Source organism: Capra hircus, chromosome 28 (genome assembly GCF_001704415.2).
Source record: "Capra hircus breed San Clemente chromosome 28, ASM170441v1, whole genome shotgun sequence".
Taxonomy (NCBI): Eukaryota; Metazoa; Chordata; class Mammalia; order Artiodactyla; family Bovidae; genus Capra; species Capra hircus.
Genome location: NC_030835.1, coordinates 17,402,900 through 17,423,792, shown reverse-complemented (window position 1 = coordinate 17,423,792; position 20,893 = coordinate 17,402,900). Strand labels below are relative to the sequence as shown.

General features: G+C 40.2%; 1 protein-coding gene across 2 annotated transcripts in view; it reads right to left on the bottom strand.

The window, feature by feature from the left end:
* ASCC1 (activating signal cointegrator 1 complex subunit 1) overlaps positions 1 to 20,893 on the bottom strand; it is a 115,480-nt gene that overhangs the window by 23,985 nt on the left and 70,602 nt on the right. For both annotated transcript variants that reach the window (XM_005699171.3, XM_005699172.3), the window contains exons 8-9: positions 10,589 to 10,713; positions 4,702 to 4,787 (exon numbers count right to left, since the gene is read on the bottom strand). In XM_005699171.3, the coding sequence (XP_005699228.1) occupies positions 4,702 to 4,787; positions 10,589 to 10,713 (211 nt within the window). The remainder of the gene's footprint in view (positions 1 to 4,701; positions 4,788 to 10,588; positions 10,714 to 20,893) is intronic.

The following is a 20,893-nucleotide window of genomic DNA, read 5'->3' as shown; positions in this document are numbered from 1 at the left end:
TTTCTGAAAAAGGTAAGTTTGAGGAAAAAGTTCTAAAGATGAAACATAAGACTAAGAATTAATTTTCAAGAACAGTGTGTAATACAGCTTAGTATTGAATTGGATAATAAAAAACACAATATTTTCTTCCTCAGAAATAATATACTTTCTAAATGCTTGTCTTCCTTTGTATATTTTCTGATATAATTTCTTTTAATATATTCTTTAAAAAATCATGACTGAGTTCTCAATCTAATTTCTCTTCCTTTGAAAGAATAAAAATAAATTCCTTTTTCTCAATATTCTTCTAGTACTCCAAAACAAAGTAATCATTGAAAACAAACCTCTTCACTAACAGTGTTTAGGAACTTAATTGTGCCTTTGTTACCTTAAGACAAACAGACCACAGAGTTGGCCAGCAACGGGCATGTGAGGCACATTCTGCTTTTTGACCTTGGCAGTAGTTATACTGTTCACTTTATGATTATTTGTTTAAAAGTACATATATGTTTGTGCACTTTTACCAAGAGAATAAATAGCATGCATTTTTAAACATCTTCCTTATAGAAACTTCCCTAAGTAAAAAAACTAAACAAAGCTCTCATTTAAATGTATTCATTCTACTGTCCTCTTAAATACTTTAAGAGCCAGAGATGGAAAAAGAGCAAAACTGAATGAAATACTTGAGTCACTCTTATTTACATCCTTCAAGAAAACTCTCAATGTAGCCAACTAGATTTAAAACATATTCTCAGGTAAAATACTATTAAATATTAATATAGTAAAATACTGCCAATTCCCTCTTTCTCTAAATTTAAATATTCTTATATATAAAATGGAAACACATGTGCTTTTTACTTGGTTTATATGCTCCAGGATTTTTAAGTATCTAAAGAAATGGTACTTTTGTCCTTTGCTTTTGGACCTACAGTACATTCTGCTGTTGCTACTGCTGCTGCTAAGGCGCTTCAGTTGTGTCCAACTCTGTGTGACCCCATAGACGGCAGCCCACCAGGTTCCTCTGTCCCTGGGATTCTCCAGGCAAGAACACTGGAGTGGGTTGCCATTTCTTTCTCCAATGCATGCATGCATGCTAAGTCACTTCAGTCGTGTCCGACTCTGTGCGATCCCATGGACAGCAGCCCACCAGGCTTCTCTGTCCACGAGACTCTCCAGGCAAGAATACTGGAGTGGGTGGCCATTTCCTTCTCCAGCACTTTCTGTTCCTTCCCAAATATATTACTGTGTCTTTATTTGTACTGTGGAGAGTACAAGCTAGGGCTCTAATGTCTCCTCTTCACCTTGCATTTAGAAGCTATGCTTTTAATCGTTACTACTGCACCCCTATTCAATCTGCTGAAAGCATAGTCTTGGAATACTGATTCAACTGCATAAGGGCATTTAATGGGTCCCCCAAACAAGACTGCCACTAAGACCACTTCTCCCTCCAGAAGCTGGCAGTCAATGACCATCCTACTTCTAGCTAGTGAGGGAGCAGTTATTTCCTGGCAGAATGTTTTTAGGTCAGCACGATTTCTCCATTTACAAGCTTATCACTGTGTTACAGATAACCAAATCACATCTTTGCTCCTATCTCTTAGATGAGAAATGGAAACTCTGACAGGACACTATCCTATTAATGAGGCCAAGGTCGTCTTCACTCGCATGTACATCTTCCTTTCAGAGCCATCTGTCAGTCTTCCATAAAAAACTACCATTACTAAATACATTGCTTTTCTTGTTTGAAAAACACAAGGGAATGATTCTCTAGTTGTCAGTTCTTTCAAAGTCCTTCTTAGAATAATAAAATTCTTATTTTGACTAGGAATAATCAGATACTAGTCTATAATAGCTGCAAGAATTCTCAAAAGAGCTATACAAAAGAAAAACATAGCTTCTACCTCCAAAAGTCATTGGAGATCTTTTTTTTTTTTTTCTTATTAAGGCATCCAGAACACATATTGCACTGAGTCAAAAGGACCAATTCTCTTCATGGAGTAGAATAGCAATTGGCTGTTACTCATTAAATTCTTACAGCAATGAGCAATGACTCGCATTCTCGTTTTGTTTCTCTTTGAATAGCAGATGAAGTTGATTTTTTTCCAAGGCTGCTTCCCATCACCAGCATTCCTGATCCTTGACCTGTGTAGCTGTTAATATGCTGCACACATATACTTGGGCTCCTTAACAACCAATGCTGTTAACCTTTCTGTTTACTCCAAGTCAGTTCCTATCTTGTTAGTGAAAGTGATTTTTTTTCCCTTTCTGAACATAATAATTTTATCTGGTACAAAAACTACATATATAATCCATCGGTTTTTTAAATCTCAATTTTTTTTTTTTTTTTTTGCAAGGGATTCAGGGGCCATGGGTTTTCATATTCTGAGAAAGACTTGTAATTCCAAAAAAGTGCACTGCTACAGCTACTTTATAAATATAGCTATTGCCTCTTATATGTCTGGGGAGCAGTGTTGGATGCTACAATTTATCTTTATTCTCAAAGAAAAGTTAATTCCTTTGATTAAATATAAGTGAAAGATTATATTTTCTGGAACTAATGATTAAAAAGTAACGTGCTGTATATTCTATCAAAAGATATTTTGTTACAACTACCTGCGTTCAAAGGACCTGTGTTCAAAGGTACTTCTCTTCCTCCATCTCATAATCTGCTCCCATCATTTTATACTGTAATTACCTATTAATCTGCTATATCTCTCAGAGATAGGAAGCTCCTGGAAGGTAGGGACTGTATCATGACTGTTTTATCTGCAGAGCACATGGTCTGACAGATAGCACACAGTCAATAGTTCTGTTGGTCTTAGTATTACATTCACCTCAAAAGTCTAATTGTTAATTAGCCAGTTTTAGACTAACTGGCACATCCACTGCCCCAACATTTATGTCGTCAGATATTATCACATTTCAAACAGAGAGACCCAATTTCAAGTATCTACTGATCTCTGCCTAAACACTGAGCATCTTTATAAAGAAGGTAGAAAAGCTAATTTGTGAGTTTTAAATATTTTTTTCTGATTTAAACTCTGCTACTATCTAGCAGCAACCTTTGGCAAGTCACTTTAACCATATTGGATCTTGCACCCTTAGAGAGTAAAATGAGGAACTGGATTAAATAGTTTGCAAGAACCTCATTGGGCCCAGTTGTAAAATCCCAATTAGGCATTACACAGTAAGGGTACAACTATTACAGCAAGCTTTGTCAACACTAGAGGGAGCTATGTCCATGTTATCATTGGGGTGGGTTAGAAAGATTTCCAAGTCAAGCATCTTTAAATGGAAAACCGACTTTCCAGAATGAGAGAGGTTAAATACCAAACAAGAGACCCATACTGTTCATACAGCCACTTCTCAGGCTACCTGTGATTACCTCCTTCTTACAGATGTTAAAGTATCTCACCCTCAACTTGCATCAATATACCTTTTGGGCTTAATTGTAATTTCAAAGGAACCAAGTTAGCTTGAGTCATTCCAACAGATGTCTTTCCCCATTCCTCTAGCTTCTTTATCAAATTAACAGCAACAAAAAAAGCAAAATAATGAATGCTATTATTTTAAAAGCCTCAGGAAATGAGCTAGAGGAGGAAAGAGATTCATATCACAATAAAGCTGTGGCCTGGGAAAAAAGTTAACTGCAACTGAATTCATTAGCAAATTGCCACTCAAACTGAAGCTACCAGAGCTACTTTGAAAATAAAACTATTCAAAGAGAGGAAAGGTAAGGAAAAGAAGGAATCAACAAAGCTCTGTAATGTGGGAGCTGGAATGCCTGCCTTAAGAGAATGCTGCCATTGCTCTGCTAGGCTCTGCAATGAAAAGCTTGCAGCTGCTGAAGAGTGATGTCATTAATTAGAGGCAATGGGGTCACATTAGGCATTTGGCAAGAAATCTGTCAAGTGACAAGATAAAGGAATGGAGGAAAAAGAAAAAACATTTCTAAAGCTAAAGCTTGCTCTGAAGTTTTACTATTTACATCTTCTTCCTCCCAGCTCCAAAAAACACCCATGGCCTTGAAAATACATGACCCAAACCATTATAGAACAAGTAAAATGAAGAATCAAAAACCTTTCCTTTGATATCAACTTATGTTTCCCTTTTCCCAGAGGCACAATGGCATGTTAACCTGACAGAGAGGGCTTAAAACTGTGGATGTTACAGAATGTGGTCTGTGGGAGAAAGATAATGGAATCCTGAAGAACTCTTTTCATTTAAATTTCTTAGGTTAATTTAACACTCAGAAGCAAATCCTCAACAGTCAGAAATGGACCACCTACTTTTTAGCACATGGGCTGTTCCTGAGTAAAAATAGATTACACAGGAGCTTTGGAGAGTGACTCTGTGGGTGAAAAGAAAAATCTACTAGAACAAGACAGTTCTTCACTTAAAAAATGCACACTCAGTCCTTCAAGGGTAAAATACAGAGTAAGACTCACAAGGTTAAAAGCAACTTATTCCTATGGATCCAAATAGTATAGTTGTTTCTTAAATCATCAACGTTAAGTACTCTGAGAAACACCAACAGCCTTAACAAGTCAAAAAGATTTCTCTTTTAGGACAATGAAAAAAAATTTAACAGTCCTTTCAGTCAATAATCCTCATGGGAAGTATAAGAAAAATACACTTTACTGTTAAAAGGAAAACTTATTGTCTTCCCTTATTTTAGGACACATGCCAAAGGATTTCCAATTCACTCAGATTTGTACTAACCTTTAAAATGTTTCGGCCATCGAATGATTCTCTTTCCTTGAAGATATATTTGCCATCCGCTGTGTAGAGATTGTACCTGCCTTCAGCTGTAAATATTCCAAAGACAGTGTTAGAACAGAAGCTTGGGTTATTGAGCTGTCTGTTTCCTCTTGGATTTCTACAGGGACAACTAGCAAGATCTTCATGTACTACTTAGAAAGTAACAGAGTGAAAAAGTGAAAGTCGCTGAGTGTCTGGCTCTTTGCAAGTCCATGGTCTATACAGATGGAATTCTCCAGGCCAAAATACTGGAGTGGGTAGCCTTTCCCTTCTCCAGGGGATCTTCCCAACCCAGAGATCAAACCCAGATCTCCCACATTGCAAGAAGATTCTTTACCAGCTGAGCCACAAGTGAAGTGAAGTGAAAGTCGCTCAGTTGTGTCCAACTCTTTGCGACCCCATGGACTGTCCATGGAATTCTCCAGGCCAGAATACTGGAATGGGTAGCCTTTCCCTTCTCCAGGGGATCTTCCCAACCCAGTGATCGAACCCCAGTCTCTCTCATTGCAGGTGGATTCTTTACCAGCTGAGCCACAAGGGAAGCCCAAAAATACTGGAGTGGGTAGCCTATCCCGTCTCCGGGGATCTTCCCAACCCAGGAATAGAACTGGGGTCTCCTGCATTGCAGGTGGATTCTTTACCAACTGAGCTATGAGGGAAGCCTGGAAAGTAACATAACAAGGAGGGAAAACATCAGATTATTATAGTCAAGAGACTAGTCTCAGCTCTGTCATCAACTCATTCGGTATATATTTATTCATTCAACATTGTCCAAGTACTCACTGTACATAAACTATATAACAAACCATATTCTTAGGCAAATTATGTCTCTTCAGTTCCTGATTTACAAAGTTAGAAGTTAAGAGTGGGTGATTTCCAAAGATTCCCTGCAGTCTAAAACCCAAGATTCCCTATAAGCTGTACACATTTTTAAATACATAAAAGTTCATCTATTAACTAGTAAAAAATGCTGATAATCATGGTTTGGATTGATTTAAGGACTCCCCTGAAATGAGAAAAACCTCTCCAGTTGCAATCAAAGGTATCCCCACATTCTACACAGAAATCTGCAAATCTATGACCTTAGCCTCAAAGCTGTGCTCTAAAACTCCTTGTATTAATTTAGTTTGCTTATCCCAAAAGATGTCCTTCAAATACAGCAGGAAAAAAATGGATATCAAAGAAAAGGATAACTATTATGAAAAAGCAAAACAATGTATTCAACAGCCTTTTCAAAAGAAAATACAAGATAGAGAAGTAGCCAGGGTATATAAAGTTCAAAACATCTTCAATAATTATTTAACTCTCAGAATATTTCCTGAAATACCAACTCTTTCTTGCCCACCAACAGACACTTAAAAGTATCTGTATTTCTACTTGAGTATACTCTTTTATTGTATGTAACTATGGAGATTGCCACATTAGAATTGATGAAATATATTCAAAGAGCTAATCCCAGGAAAATAATATATTTTAGAAAGTCCACTGGAATTACACCTAGGTAACTATAGGACTACTTCTCTAATGAGAACTATTCTCTTATAAAGCGCCCAGTCCCATGTATATTTCACAAAAAAACAGGTCCCCTGTTAAAAGAAAATGTGACACTTTACAAAGCAAAATTCATACCAGGTAAATGTCAATTTAAAAAAGCAGTAACGAAATCTGAAAATTGAAATGTTTACTAACAGGTTCAAAATCTATAAGTAAATAGCATTAGCCATGAGGGGAATGTAGATCAAAACCCCAATGAAATACCACTTCACACTCAAGATGATGGCAATAACAAAAAAGACAGATAATAAGTACAGGTAAAGATGTAGAGAAATTGAAGCCCTCATGTACTGCATCCTTCCTTATTCATGGTTCTTCTTTCCACCTTTTCAGTTACCCATGGTCAACTAAGGTCAGAAAACATTAAATGGAAAATTCCAGAAATAAACAATTTCTAAGTTTTTAATCATGCACCATTCTGAGCAGTGTGATCCATCTCACCCAGGAAGTATCATCACTTTGTCCAACATACCCCCCTCTCTCAGTTATCATAATGACTGCCAAGGTATTGCACTGCTGGTGTCAAGTCACCCTTATTTTATTTAATCATGGCCTCAAAAAGCAAAAATAGTGATGCTAGCAATTTGGATATGCCAAAGAGAAGACATAAAGTGCTTTCTTTAAGTGAAACGGTGAAAGTTCGTGACTTAATAGGGAAAGAAAAAAATCTTAGCTAAAGTTTGCTAAGATCTACAGTAAGAACAAATCTATCAGTGAAGCTGGGATGAAGGAAAAAAAAATTCATAACTAGTTTTGCTGTCACACCTTAAACTGCAAAAGTTGCCGGTGCACGGTAAGTACTTAGTGAAAATGAAAAAGGCATTAAATTTGTACGAGAAGAAACTTTGAGAGAGACAGATAACATTCACATAATTTTTATTATAGTATAGGGTTGCAAAGAGTCGGACACGACTGAGCGACTGAACTGAACTGATAGTTTAATTCTTCTATTTTACTATTAGCTGTTAATCTCTTACTGCACCTAATTTATGAATTAAACTTTATCATAGGTACTCATGCATAGGAAAAATATAGGATGTCTGGTACATAATTTCAGGTATCCACTGGGGACCTTGGAACGTATCTCTTGCAGAAAAGACGGCGGCGGGGGGAGGGCGCTACTGTACTGCTTGTGGGAGTATAAAATGGTACAGCCACTGTGGAAAGCAGTCTGGCAGTTACTCAAAAAGTTACAACTTTGCATTAATCATGACTCTGCAATTTCACTCTTAAGTATTTACTTACTAGAAATGAGAACATAAAAATACATACATAAATGTGTACAGCAGCATTATTCACAATAGCCCAAAAGTGGAAACAAAACAAATGTCCATCAACTGCTGAATGGATAAATAAAATGTGGTATGTCCGTACAATGGGTTATTACTTGGTAATAAAAAGGAATGACACTGTATCATGGATGAACCTTATAAACATTATGCTAAGTGAAAGAAGCCAGTCACAGAAGATCACATATTACATGACTCTATCAAGATTTATGTGAAAACATGCAGAAAAGGCAAATTCATTGTACAGAAAGTTGACTAGTAATGCCAAAGACTGAACGGTAAGGGGAAAACGAGGAGTCACTGCCAGTAACTATAGAGTTGCTTTCTGGGGTGATGAAAATGTTTCAAAATGTAGTGTGGCAAAGGCTGCATAACTCACTATACTAAAAATTACTGAATTATATACTTTAAATGGATAAATTATATACTATATGAATTATTTCTCAATAAAGCTTGTTACATTTAAAATATCTGTCAATAGGAAAGGATAACTAGACTGCCAACACAGACTATTTTACTATATGACGCTCTGGTGCCAACTGAATATACATCTGGATCCACACAATTTATAAGAAACAGATTCCTATATAATTTAACTCTTTCATGTTAAGAGGTTAGGTAATAATGGGGCATGAAATAGTTGTAAGAGCTCTGAACTAAGATTTAAAGACAACAATTTATTTTTAAAAAGTCTTAAAATACAATCTAGCATTAAAAAAACAGTAACCCTAGAACTAAGAACTGGATAGCTACGTCTCTCTCAGTCCTACAGCGGCTCTAATCAAACCGAACCAGCTTACAGTTGAGATCTCTGGTATGTATCTGAGAGAAATTAAAAGATGTATTTTGGCAAAAAGGGATACAAAAACTGTCCTAAATTAAAAATCTTAAATAGTTTCATGGTTTCTAATGGAGTCCTAATGAAGTTCTCTTCCAATGAAGACTTTCTAAAACCAAGGTCAGCCCTAACAAAGGTAATAAAACCTAAATATGGGGGTTTGGTGGTGGTATATTTTGAACAACAGGCTTTAAAGAAGAAGCTGCACATAACTTGAATTTGTAGCTCCTGTTCAAATAGATGCTGCATGTGCCAGACACTTTTCACTTGGCAGGTCGGGATGGGAAAAAAAATAATCCTTTTTAAAATGCAGATTATTATCCCAAGTAAAGGGTTAAAACAAGGCATTTTTATATGAAGACTTTTAGATTTAGAAGGGGGAAAAAAAAACATTAACACAAAGTTTCTCAACCTTGGTGCTACTGACATTCAGGGCTGAAAAATTCTTCATTATGAAGGGCTTGACCTGTGCACTGGAAAGGGATAAGCAGCACCCCTAACCCTGTATGCATTAGATGCCAGTAGCAGCCCACTCCCATTTCCCTAACTGTGACAACCAAAGTGTCTCCAGAGAATCCAAATGTCCTCTGGGAGGACAAAACCGCCCCTAGTTGAGAATCACTGCTCTAACACTTACTTTTATTAGTTAATCTTCTCTTGTTTCTGGGGAAAAAAAAAAAGCTGCCATGCCAGGAGCCAGCGTGAGGAATTCCACCTGTGACAAGGTCATGCGGCAAGAGCTCTGATGGCAAGGCTAATCAGACCTCAGGTTTTCCCCCTGGAATTTCCTGAGCATCCACCCCCTCAAAAAATAAGAATCTGCCTGCTTTTCCACTCTTCTGACATTCTCTGGAAAAAGTCAATTCAGGGCTTTAGTCTTCTGCATTTGAAAGAGTGTTTCAATCCAAAAACTCCTCTGATGGCTTTCTAGCCTGCCTGCAGGACTCATACAGCTGCGCGTGTGATTGAGGCCTCCTGACCGCAGGAGGCACAGGAAGCTTAAAACATCCTAGGAATGTAGGGGCTTCCGAGGAGTCAAAATCTTTAGAATAGGACTGATTAAAAGTTTCATTTGTTGAGCCAATACTTGCTGCCAAATTTTCATATCCTTTATTTTTAGATAGAGTTGGTATATAGAAAAACAAGTAGTAGACCTGGTATTAGCAACATTAGATCTTTGAGTTAAGTACCTTCTTTGTTATAACCCACTGTGCCTTTTGTTCTATAGAGATGTAACTTTAGCGCTTTAAGGAGATGCAGATTAAAGAAAAGCACTTAGGGGAAACAAAATTAACATTCATTAAGGAAGAGAGCCAAAAAGTGTTAACAAGCCTCTTGGCCAGAAGATAATGTAAATCACCTGAGACCTTTTGTATACAAAAAGATATACAGAAAGAGGCTGCTAACACTACAGAATTTTGTATTACCCACTGATCTCTATGTATAATCTAAAGTATAAAAGGCCTTGAAGGACAATAGAAGGAGAGCCAGTCGCTGGACTGGTTTCCCCCGTGTCTCCTCTTTACTCTAATTTCAAGCTGATCCCTTGGAACGTGGAGGCTCACTATGTCTACTTACTTGTCCCGGCTTTTAAGATCTGTGAGAGAGAGAGCCCAAGGCGGGGCACTCTCCGATATTCAAATAGGCGCCGCCTAACGTAGATGGTGCAAGCTCCTTGTCTGGAACTTCATTGGTTTTTCACGTAACCCAAGTTAATCAGCCTCTTCTCTCCACTTAATCTTCCTACTATACTATTGTTTCTCAATCTAATCTTATATTAATAAACAAGTCTTTCCACGCCAACGCCGTCCACCCTTCAAATTCCCTGGATCCACCGGGGCTGGACCCCGGCACTGCCATGTATTCCTTAGGACATAGTTACACTAAAACAATTATTCGCTGTCCACCTAAAATTTACTTAGGAATCATGCATTTTTATTTGCTACATCTAGCAACCTTATGTGCAAGAAGAGTATAAGATTTGAGAAGCTATATAGTCCCATGCATGATATGTCCCTGCCCTCTTCCACTGTACTCATCAAAACAAGATAATGGATATAAAAAAGATATGTCAGAGATCCTTTGATAGCCCATTCTCTTCAAACCCCAGGGATATCATTAGACCTTACTGGTCACAAACTGTACTGTGGTTCTACGGAGCACTTACCATTGGGGTCTTTCCTGAAAAGAGTATTCATGACTGTAGCATGGAGTTTCACACTATTCCACTCTTTCACTATTAGTCCAGACGCCTGAAAACGTTCCAGCACTCGATCAACCAATTCCTGCAGCCTGCGGAAATTGAAGAAAAAAGCACAGAAACCTTAGTAAACTCCTGAACCCTGATTACAAATTCAACATTTACAGAGCATCTGCTCTGACCCAATTACTGCACAAGGCCCTCAAAAGAGAGGCTGCAGTCCCTACCATCATGAAATGCACAGTTTTGTGTGGGTAACAGGCCTGCAAACAACCGTAGAACATCATGGTGAATGTTAAGAGAGTGACCAACTGTATTTGGAGGGACCAGGTTTTCACAGGAGGCTTAAGCATGGTCTTGAAGGAACATGGAAGCTTATCATCTTGGAAATCTGGTGCAAGCAGCCAGGTTCAACAGAGAGCTGCCTGAAAGAGCTTTAGAGGTCAATCCAGTCACAGAACCAAAAGCTACCATGACTGATGTGTTTCTGCCAGGATCAAGTGAGGTCTGCCACAACTCGAATAAGACATTTGCTCACTGGGAAGGAACATGCACTGTGAAGATCCTGGCAGCCCTGGCCACTACATCAAAGGGGCAGAAGTGTGGTACCAATGAAGACGACTGCAGGAAAATCCACAGGCACCATGACTGATGCTCCAAAGGGACTCCAGCTGGCTCTCAGCACTGGGGCTCTGTAGTGGATGAGTTCTGTCTTGATGATGGCTGTTCATTCCAATACCTCCACCAGAAACGATTTTTGCACAAGATTTTTTCCCTTTGTTCAGGTGTTCTGATCAGCAGCTTAAAGGACTCCCTTTAACACTTCTTATAAGGCTGGTCTAGTGGTGATGAACTCCTTCATTTTTTGTTTGTCTGAAAACCTCTTTATCTCCCCTTCAAAATTCTGAAGAACTTTGCCAGTTGTGCCACTGAGAAGGGGTCACTATTCCAGCAAGGGTGTGGTGGAGCAGATCTTGGTTGGAGTATTCAGAAAACAGCCACCTTATGTGACCACCCACTTGTCTGATGGTGAAGTTCAGCCTGTGGTTTTCACATATTGTGCCCGAACGTCCACCCTGGGCCTGGTGAGGTTCTCTCTGAACACAGGTGTTGACAGGGGGATCTGCATCAAGTGACAGAACGGCACACCTGGCTGTGAGCACAGAGAGCAGCGTGTTCCTTTCCACTTTTCCCTTGGGTTTTTTTTTGAGATTTGTACTGCACTCTAACTTTCCTGGCTCAAAATCTTTCATTCGTTACCAGTGTACTAATGAACAACAGATTTCACTTTTTTTAGCTTTTACATGTTAGGTGTACATACTAGTAATGCTCTTTGTATCACACACCACCTCTTTTCCCAGATGCAAGTGGCCCTCAGACATCTGGAGGGTTTGTGAATCTTCCACTGTTTCTTGGGCCACGTGTGTGTGCTCACTCATGTCCAATTCTTTGCGACCCCATGGACTGTAGGCCACCAGGCTCCTCTGTCCCCACGGACTGTAGGACACCAGGCCACCTTGCTCCTCAGGCAAGAATACTAGAGTGGGTTGCCATTTCCTACTCTAGGGGATCTTCCAGACCCAAAGATTGAAACTGAGTCTCATGCGTCTCCTACAATGGCAGGTGGATTCTCTACCACTGTGCCACCTGGGATGCACATGGCCTGTGGTAAAACACTGCGGCCCAGTGAGTGGCTTCTCTCTGAGCAGGCTGGATGGGTCTGTTTTATGTGAGATGTGGGTCAAGCTCACCTTGCATGGCCCATTTGTGGGAGTTTTCCTGAGGACATGGGGCAGAATCTCTGGTTGCAACAGCTGAGTTGCCCAATGCCTATATCCACAAGTTCAGCAGCCTCTGGTACCCCTATTTCTCAGTTACAGAACGTGGGCAAAACAACCATTTTCTGCTTGCACTCATACGCTGAAGCAAGAGGGGGTTATCCTCCCGTAGAGATTAACTCAGAAGCACAAAGAATTCTTTTCCCTTTCATGTTTTTCAGGCTCCAAAGTTCCAAATTAATATTTTTATAATTCTAACTTCTTTATCTTAATTGTTTTTATTAAATGTCGTCTACTAACCAAAAATATTTAAACATGAGTAAGCCGCCTGATACAAAGAGCTGACTCATTAGAAAAGACCCTGATGCTGGGAAAGATTGAAGGCAGGGGGAGAAGGGGATGACAGAGGATGAGATGGCTGAATGGCATCACCGACTCAATGGACACAAGTTTGAGCAAGCTCCGGGAGATGGTGAAGGACAGGGAAGCCTGGCGTGCTGCAGTCCATGGGGTCTTAAAGAGTCAGATATGACTGAACAACTGAACAACAACAACAAGCTATAATTAATAATAATAAAATAAATATCCATACCCTCACCACTGACCTCCAGAAACAGAACACAGGGCTGGGACAAGAGTGAGGTAAGTGAGATACTTGCCTGAGGCACACAATTTAAGGATGTGCCAAAAAATGCAGTAATCACAAGAACTAATTTTTTTTTTTATAAAAGAGATAAATAAGGCTTTAATGAAATATTTTTAAAACTCAAAACTAATGCAAAAAAACTCATGATGAACAAAATACCACATTTCTGAATGAAGGCAGGATCAGTATTACTGAGTTTTCCTTTTGCCTCAGTACAGTTTGGCATAGGACATACCAGAACCCAAGGATGCTTCCTGCTCTGCAGACCCCATGACTCCCTGCCCCCTGCCACAGCATTTGCTGGGGCGGCCTCACATCCTCATACTCCTCGACATGCACACTTTCCTAGCAGGCCTCCTCCACTGAGCAGCTTCCAACTGCCGCCTCTGTGCCTTCTGTTACCTGGGCCCCACACGCCCACTTCCTCTTCCCTCCATCTATACAGATTTTAGTATCCTTCCAAGCCCAGTTAAAATCCCACTTTTCCACGAAGTCCTTCTAAGTACCTAACACAACCACCCCTCGGTATCCATGAGCAAAGAGTCTGCTCTTCTCTGAAATGCTACCCCCGTAAGTAGGCTCTACTTAATCTTCCCAAGGATAGTCCCTTAATGTTTCATGCTTGTCTGTCTTGTTCCCCCACTGGACTGTCTGTTCCTCAACAGCATATCTGTCTTGTATCTGCCAGTGAAGAATCAAAGCTACTCCATTTTATAAGGTTCCGGGAAAAGAGCCTTTGGAAATCCCCTGACCTCACCCCACCACCTGCGAACCAATCAGAACCCTTGGCCAGCCTGGAAAATTAGAGTCAAGCCCGGGAAAGGAGAACCAATCAGAACTCAACACCTAACCCTTCACCACAAGGTGACCAATCAGACCCGGAGACTCCCGTTTTTTGAATTTTTCCCACGATAATACCCTATATAAGCAATATAACCCAGAGCTCAGGGCTCCTCCCTATAGCTGCTGCGTCGGTATTGGTGGGAGCCCCAGCTGGAGCGTGGTAATAAAAACTCTCTTGCTTTTGCATCGGATATCGGCTCCCTGGTGGTCATCGGGAGATTTCGAGACTTGGGCATAACATTTGGGGGCTCGTCCGGGATCTCCCACTGGCTCCACGGGAAGACCGATCCGGAGAGTCATCTGCAGCTGGTAAGCTTTTTTCTGTCTTTCTTTTCACTTCTGGTAGGGCCTGGTATCTGAGACCGGTATATGACTCAGGCGGATGCGCTGGAGAGTCACCGGTGGGGGTCGTTGGGAGACGTCCCCGACCCCGGCGTCGGGGGACGGAGTGCCCCTGTTCTCTGTAGACATAGCGGGTCGCTCCCGCTGAAGGGCCGGAGGCCGTCGTCGTTCGGTTTTACCTCCGGATTCCCGGAGGTCCTGTCTCTCTGTCTGTGTGGCTGTTCGTATTGTCTGTGTTAATTCACCAACATCTGACTGATCCAGGGACAATGGGGCAACGCCATTCTAGCCCCACACCTCTATCCTTAGTTACTGATAATTTTAAGGAGGTCAAGATGCACGCTCATGACCTCAGTGTAGAAATTAAAAGAAATAAATTAATCACTTTTTGCAGCGCAGAATGGCCGACCTTCCATGTAGGCTGGCCCTCAGAAGGCACCTCTGACTTGGGAACTTTACACCGGGTTCTGACCGCGGATCGGACACCCTGACCAAGTTCCCTTTGTCAGCACATGTGTCTCCTCGGACAATTCATTTCCGAGTGTTAGACAAGAGCCCAGTTTCGGGCCCTGGAAGGGGTCCCTCTTCCTGCAACAAATGGCGACTCTGGCAGGGACTCTTCTTCACCGAGACTGACATCCTGACCACTCAGGGTACTCAGGGGCCAGCTTGCCTGCCAATGGACCAGACCCAGCGGCCGCAACTGGGACCCTTTTGTCCCTGGTCTCCACCTGACGTGGACAACTGGCCAGAGTGCCCCGACCGGTAAGGAACAAGAGACTTTACTGATCTCTCTCCCCTTCCCTCTCTGTCTCCTCTCCTTAACCCTTCCTATCCTTCCCTGTTTTTCTAGTCCCCCAGTCCTGGATGCAGGAATCTGGTCAAAGGGCCCTCAGCCTGAGCTGAGGATTGGAGACTGATCACCTCCTCTTGGCAGAGAACTCGAATTCTGGTTCTGATTTCTGGTAGGGCTGAGTTCCAGTCCTCCCTTCTCTGGAGGCCCAGGGAAAAGTCCCGTAACGCCTGGGTATCTGTAGGTGGCAGGAGACGTCTGTAAGGCCACCCCTTTTGCTCCCCCTCTCCTGCCTCCTCTCCCTTCTTTTTCAACCTGGCTTCCTTTCCTTCCTTGAAATCTTTGATGTTAATACTTGGATCTGAAGTTCTGTGTCTCTATAGGAGGTTTTCTGAGAGACTGTATTTTTTTATTTAATGGCTTCTCTGGTGGAGCCGAGGTTAAAGCGTCTGCCTGCAATATAGGAGACCTGGGTTCGATCCCTGGGTCGAGAAGATCCCCTGGAAAAGGAAATTTTGCTTTGTCTGGCAACCATGTGGTTTAGACCTGCCGCCATTTTGTTAAAACTTGATTTTCTTTCCCTGTGCATTGAGACCAGGGCTCTCAGGAACACTTGTCTAGACCATCTCTAACTCCTGACACTGAGGGGAAAAAAAAAAAAAGACTTAAAGCTAGATCTTACACTGTGTCTGTCTAAATATGTCTTGGTAATATTTTTGTATATGATCTCTATTTATTTGGCTTAAAAAAAGGTAAGCGCTTACAAATCAAGTAATTCTAAATTAAACAATAAATTCCAGGTTTATGTGAACTGGGAAATATTCAGTGTTAAATACCTGATATTAATGTTTGTTTGTTGACCTATTTAATATAGATATGTCTTAGAGTACTTAACGGTAAGTAAAATATTTTCATTGTACCTAGGTTTAATATGAGTTAAATATTATATCTGTTACAAGTTTGTCAATAAGAAAATTACCTCAAGTAAGAAAAACTTCTAAAAAATGTAAATGAGATATGAGCATTTAGATAAACTCTATTAGGAATAATTATGCTTTAGGAATGTCTGTCTGAAATAGTCTGTCCAAATTGGGGTAACTTGAATTGGGTTGTGCTAAACTAAGTGAGGGAAGTTCACTGACTAGCTAGCTCATTTCCAAATAGAGTAAAATTTTGAAACATTTATTACTGAACATTAGTTTCCTCTTACAAAGAAGCTAAAGAAATTTGGGACTGTTAATGACTAAAAATAAGCTGGTGCAAAAACTTGAATTTGGCTTTTCTCTCTGTTAAAAGGACACACTTTCTTCAGGTGTTGAACTGCATTTGACAATAGATTTAAGTTCATTTGCTTCTTAAATGGTCTGTTCTGTATTTGCTTCTGAAATCCCATATTGTTACTTTGGCTGAGTGAATAGCTATTGTTTCACAGTGACCTATAGTCCCATCTGACTGAGTGCTTGAAACCTTTCTGATATTTGTTGACAAAACTTCCTAAATCATTCTATGAAGCACTTTTGGCTTCTAGCTAACTTTGGGGGTGCTTCAGAGGGCGCCTGAAGCATCCCAAAGAGATATTAAACTGTGTTTATTTGGTTGGTTAAATTACATTAAAAAAAGATTATCAAATGAGTAATAAATCTGCTCATATTATAATGTAGGGTAAAGTTACTAATACAGATATCCTAAAAATTATATGGAGTTTTTAACATTCTGATATGTCCTGGTATTTTCATGAAAAACCTGATGACTTCACAAAAGTTAGCAAAAGGACTAAATGAACCAGTGAATATGCTTATAACTTTTATGGTTTCTATCTGAAAAATTATGGGGTTGAATCTTATGTTTTCAGGGAGTAGCGGAAATCTTCCTCTCAAACTAATTACGACAATACTTTGGTAAAATTAAACGTTATAAACAAAACAATTATATTTTCTATCTGACTCCTCCAAAAATTAGAAGTTCTTAGGTTTGCAGTAAGTTTATCAAATGAGTTAGGAAGGTTTTCTAATGGATACAAAAATCTCAAGAAATTTTTGAGACCTTAAAAGGGAAAAATTCACCTAGATTTGTTATGCAAAATCTGTGATAAGCCTTTGGTGTGAGTTTCCCAGCCCTGTTTTATTTTAAAAGTTCAATCTGAGACTCTATAAATGTTTCAGCAAAATAAAAAGCCTATAATCAATTATGGTTATAAAAATCATCAGACCAAAATCAGTGAGAACAGACCTATTTTGCAAACAAACTAGCCTTAATTTGGTTATATTTAATAAAAATAAGGGTAACTTTAAGGAAAAAAAGATATTTCGAAATGTTAAATACCAGTTTGTTAATGGAGGTCTGCATCTAGTAAGACTCATCTCTTAGATAGTTCTTTACTGTTATGTAATGTTAATGTAAAATTTAATTGAATTCTTGAAGAACACCCTAAGTTTGTTTCTGAAGCTTATCTCAGTAATCTATCTTTGGATGAAGATCAGATGCCTCATGACCTGCAACCAGGACTGGAAAAAGACATAATTTAAGAGACTGTCGTCTCCAACATGGATGGAAGGACTTTTTTTATCAGGAGAAACTACACTACACCAGGATGAGAAGACGACGACATCAAGGTAGACAGCTTCCCTGAGATGCTGGACCTGATTCGTATGATCATTTATGTTTTCTTGACTTCTTAGACCTTTGCATATAAGTCAAATGCTTTTCTATCATAGGCCTGATCCTATGCTAGTTTCAAAATCAATCCAATTGTTGGGTTTGTGGCCAATTACCTGTGTCTAGTTCTGGGTTACCTTGGTAAATTTCTCTATTACCAGACTCTAACTGGTTGGCCCTGAGAAAATTTACTTAAAAATTAAATCAAACTAAAGATAATCAGTCTAGTGACACTAGAAAACTGGGCTATGTGCCTTATAGATGGTGCCAATATATAATTTCCCTGGAAGATGAAGATTCTACAGGGCAGACTAAGTCAGATGACCTGAAGATATACTGGGCTACATCTAATGGAAGTTCTTAACATAAGTCTTACTTGTGACTTTACTAATACTGCTGGCTATGTTATTTGTATTTCATCTGTTTTACAAAATTGCTGTTTCTTACACTGTATGTGTGTGAGGCCTCTAATAGAATAATATATATTGATTCTCAATATATCAATATATATTGATCTCATCTCCTGTATGAGATCAATGATGGTAACAGTGTAACTCTAGATATGGCAAGAAGCAACAAGAGGGAATATTCTCCTGGACCAAAAAGCTAGTAAGACAGGTGGTCCAGAGAATTTTAGATACTGTTTCATGGCCTAGTCCAGTAACAGCACATTGAGTGGCCTGTTTACCGGAGAATGGATACTCTCAGCACCATGGGATAAAATGGTCATGAAGTGCCCCCCTCATAATCATGGTCAAGTTTATGAGCAAAAAGGGGCTCTGCCAACTGAAGACTGACACTCGCCATCTGCATCTACGAAGATTAAATCATGGCCACTGCAACTGCTGATTTTCAATGCCCCTGAAAGGAGTTCAGGGTGAAAATCAGGAATGAGACACTCTGTGCTCTGGGAAAAACTGGCAGAACAGGCCTTCAGATAGTTAGATCTTTTCAGGAAAAGATTTTATGAGTCCCAATTCTTGCATCTTCTCATACCTAGAGAAACTGACGTCATTAACAGTGAAATCTGCTTTGGCTATTAAGGAAAAGTTTACAATTAAAAGTCAAAATAGAGTAGCTATGGTTCAGATAATCCTGGGAAATAACTAGGTGATGCTATGAGTGTACTTTCAGATTAGACCTTGTGTTGCTAAACCCTTGAGTTTTCTGAGTCGTGTCAGGCTTGGATGCCACCATTTTCAAAACAATGTCTGCTGGAAGCTACTAACCTGACTTTTTATAAAACTAGGCAACTGGCTACATGGCTACAAGTCTCCCTGAAGTGCCAGGTCCAGACTGGGTTTCAGACCTATTTTTCTAAAAAGAAAAGAGATTAAGATTTTAATCATACAAGACTCAGATCTAAAATTTGGAACTCAGAAATACTTCCAATTCAGTGTCTATACTCCAAGCTGGGGCAGTCCTATGCCCCATTTTGACAGGAAGTTATCAAGTCACAGTTGCCTAGTTCCCTAAAATTAAAACTGAGCGGGACTCTGGGGCTCTGGAGTGCAGATCTGTTCTGTGTTCTCTATTTCTTATCTGTAGGATATAGACTTTGTTCAGCCTCCTTGGCCTTCGCTGAATTTCAAAGCATGGATTCAAACAATTGCTAAGCAGGGAAGGGAGGGTCTACAAAAACAGAAACAATCAAAGGTTGGTACAGCCTCCAGACAGAGCCCTGGTTCCTACTCAAAGAAATATGCATAACAATGTCTTTGAGCCCCCATTCAGGTGGAAGATGGTAACTTCAGACTGAACACAAGATTCCTGGAGCACAGCTCTGTTGCCTCACCACCAACCCATCAGAAGGGGTCACAAAGCCTGCAACCCTCACCCCAAATGTTGCCTTCTGTTTCCGGGGACCAGAGATGACCATCCTGTTAGGTCTCCTGTTTGGCCCTTGTCTATTTCATCTCTGAGAGGGGCCAACTAAATTGCTGTTACTACAAGGGTAGAAGCTGGTTTCAGATGTGGAAAACCCCAACTTAGATCAGGTAGAGAGAGACTTCTGCTCTATTAGGCAGGCCTACGCCCATGCACAGCAGGAAGAAGTTACAGAAAAAAGAGACCTCCGCCCCAATTCCCAAAAAGTATCTTGAGTATGAAGTCTCTCAGAGGGCCTATGTGCTGTGTTAGGGGAAGAACGTTGTTTTTATGTGAATCACTCGGGTAGTCAAGGAGTCCCTGGCCAAGATAAGAAAAGGGCTGAGTTAAAAAAAAAGAGAGAGAGAGAAATGTCTCAAAATTGGTTTGAATCCTGGTTCAACTCATTCCCCTGGTTCACAACTCTCATATCCTCCTTGGTGGGGCCCCTGATTATCTTGTTACTGCTACTCACCCTCAGGCCATGCTTACTAAACTAACTAGTGGCCTTCATTAAAAACTGCATCAACACGATGCAGCTCATGGTACTCAGATCCCAATATGCGGCCCTACCAACGGTCCCCTTAGCAGGAGACAATATAGAGCTGACCTCAGACCCATGATTGGGTCTGTCCTGGATCCTAGAGAAGGGGGGAATGAAGAATCAAAGCTACTCCATTTTGTAAGGTTCGGGAAAAGAGCCTTTGGAAATCCCCTGACCTCACCCCACCACCTGCGAACCAATCAGAACTCAACACCTAACCCTTCACCAGAAGGTGACCAATCAGACCCGGAGACTCCCGTTTTTTGAATTTTTCGCGCGATAATACCCTATATAAGCAATGTAACCCAGAGCTCAGGGCTCCTCCCTATAGCTGCTGCTTCGGTATTGGTGGGAGCCCCAGCTCGAGCTTGGTAATAAAAACTCTCTTGCTTTTGCATCGGATATCGGCTCCCTGGTGGTCACTGGGAGATTTCGAGACTTGGGCATAACACCAGAGCACCACTGTACTACACTTTCTGTAACTACTTGCTATGATTGGTTAACTCATGCATTTGACTGATTAAGAACTAAGAACTGAACGTTAAAAAATAAAATTAAGTATGGTCTTGAAAGATCATTAAAGGTTTGCAGATGAAACCAGGGAAGGAAGGACACATTAAGCAGAAGAAATAGCATGCAAAGATGCCAAGGCATGCAAGACCACAGCTTACCTTGAAAACTACTAATTACATAATATAACTAACAAGTGAGAGAAAAAGGACAGTGGAGATGAACTGAATGTAAGCAAGTGGTTGGAGAATGGGAAGCCACGGAAATTTTTTAAAAGGGAATGATGCTGTCAGAT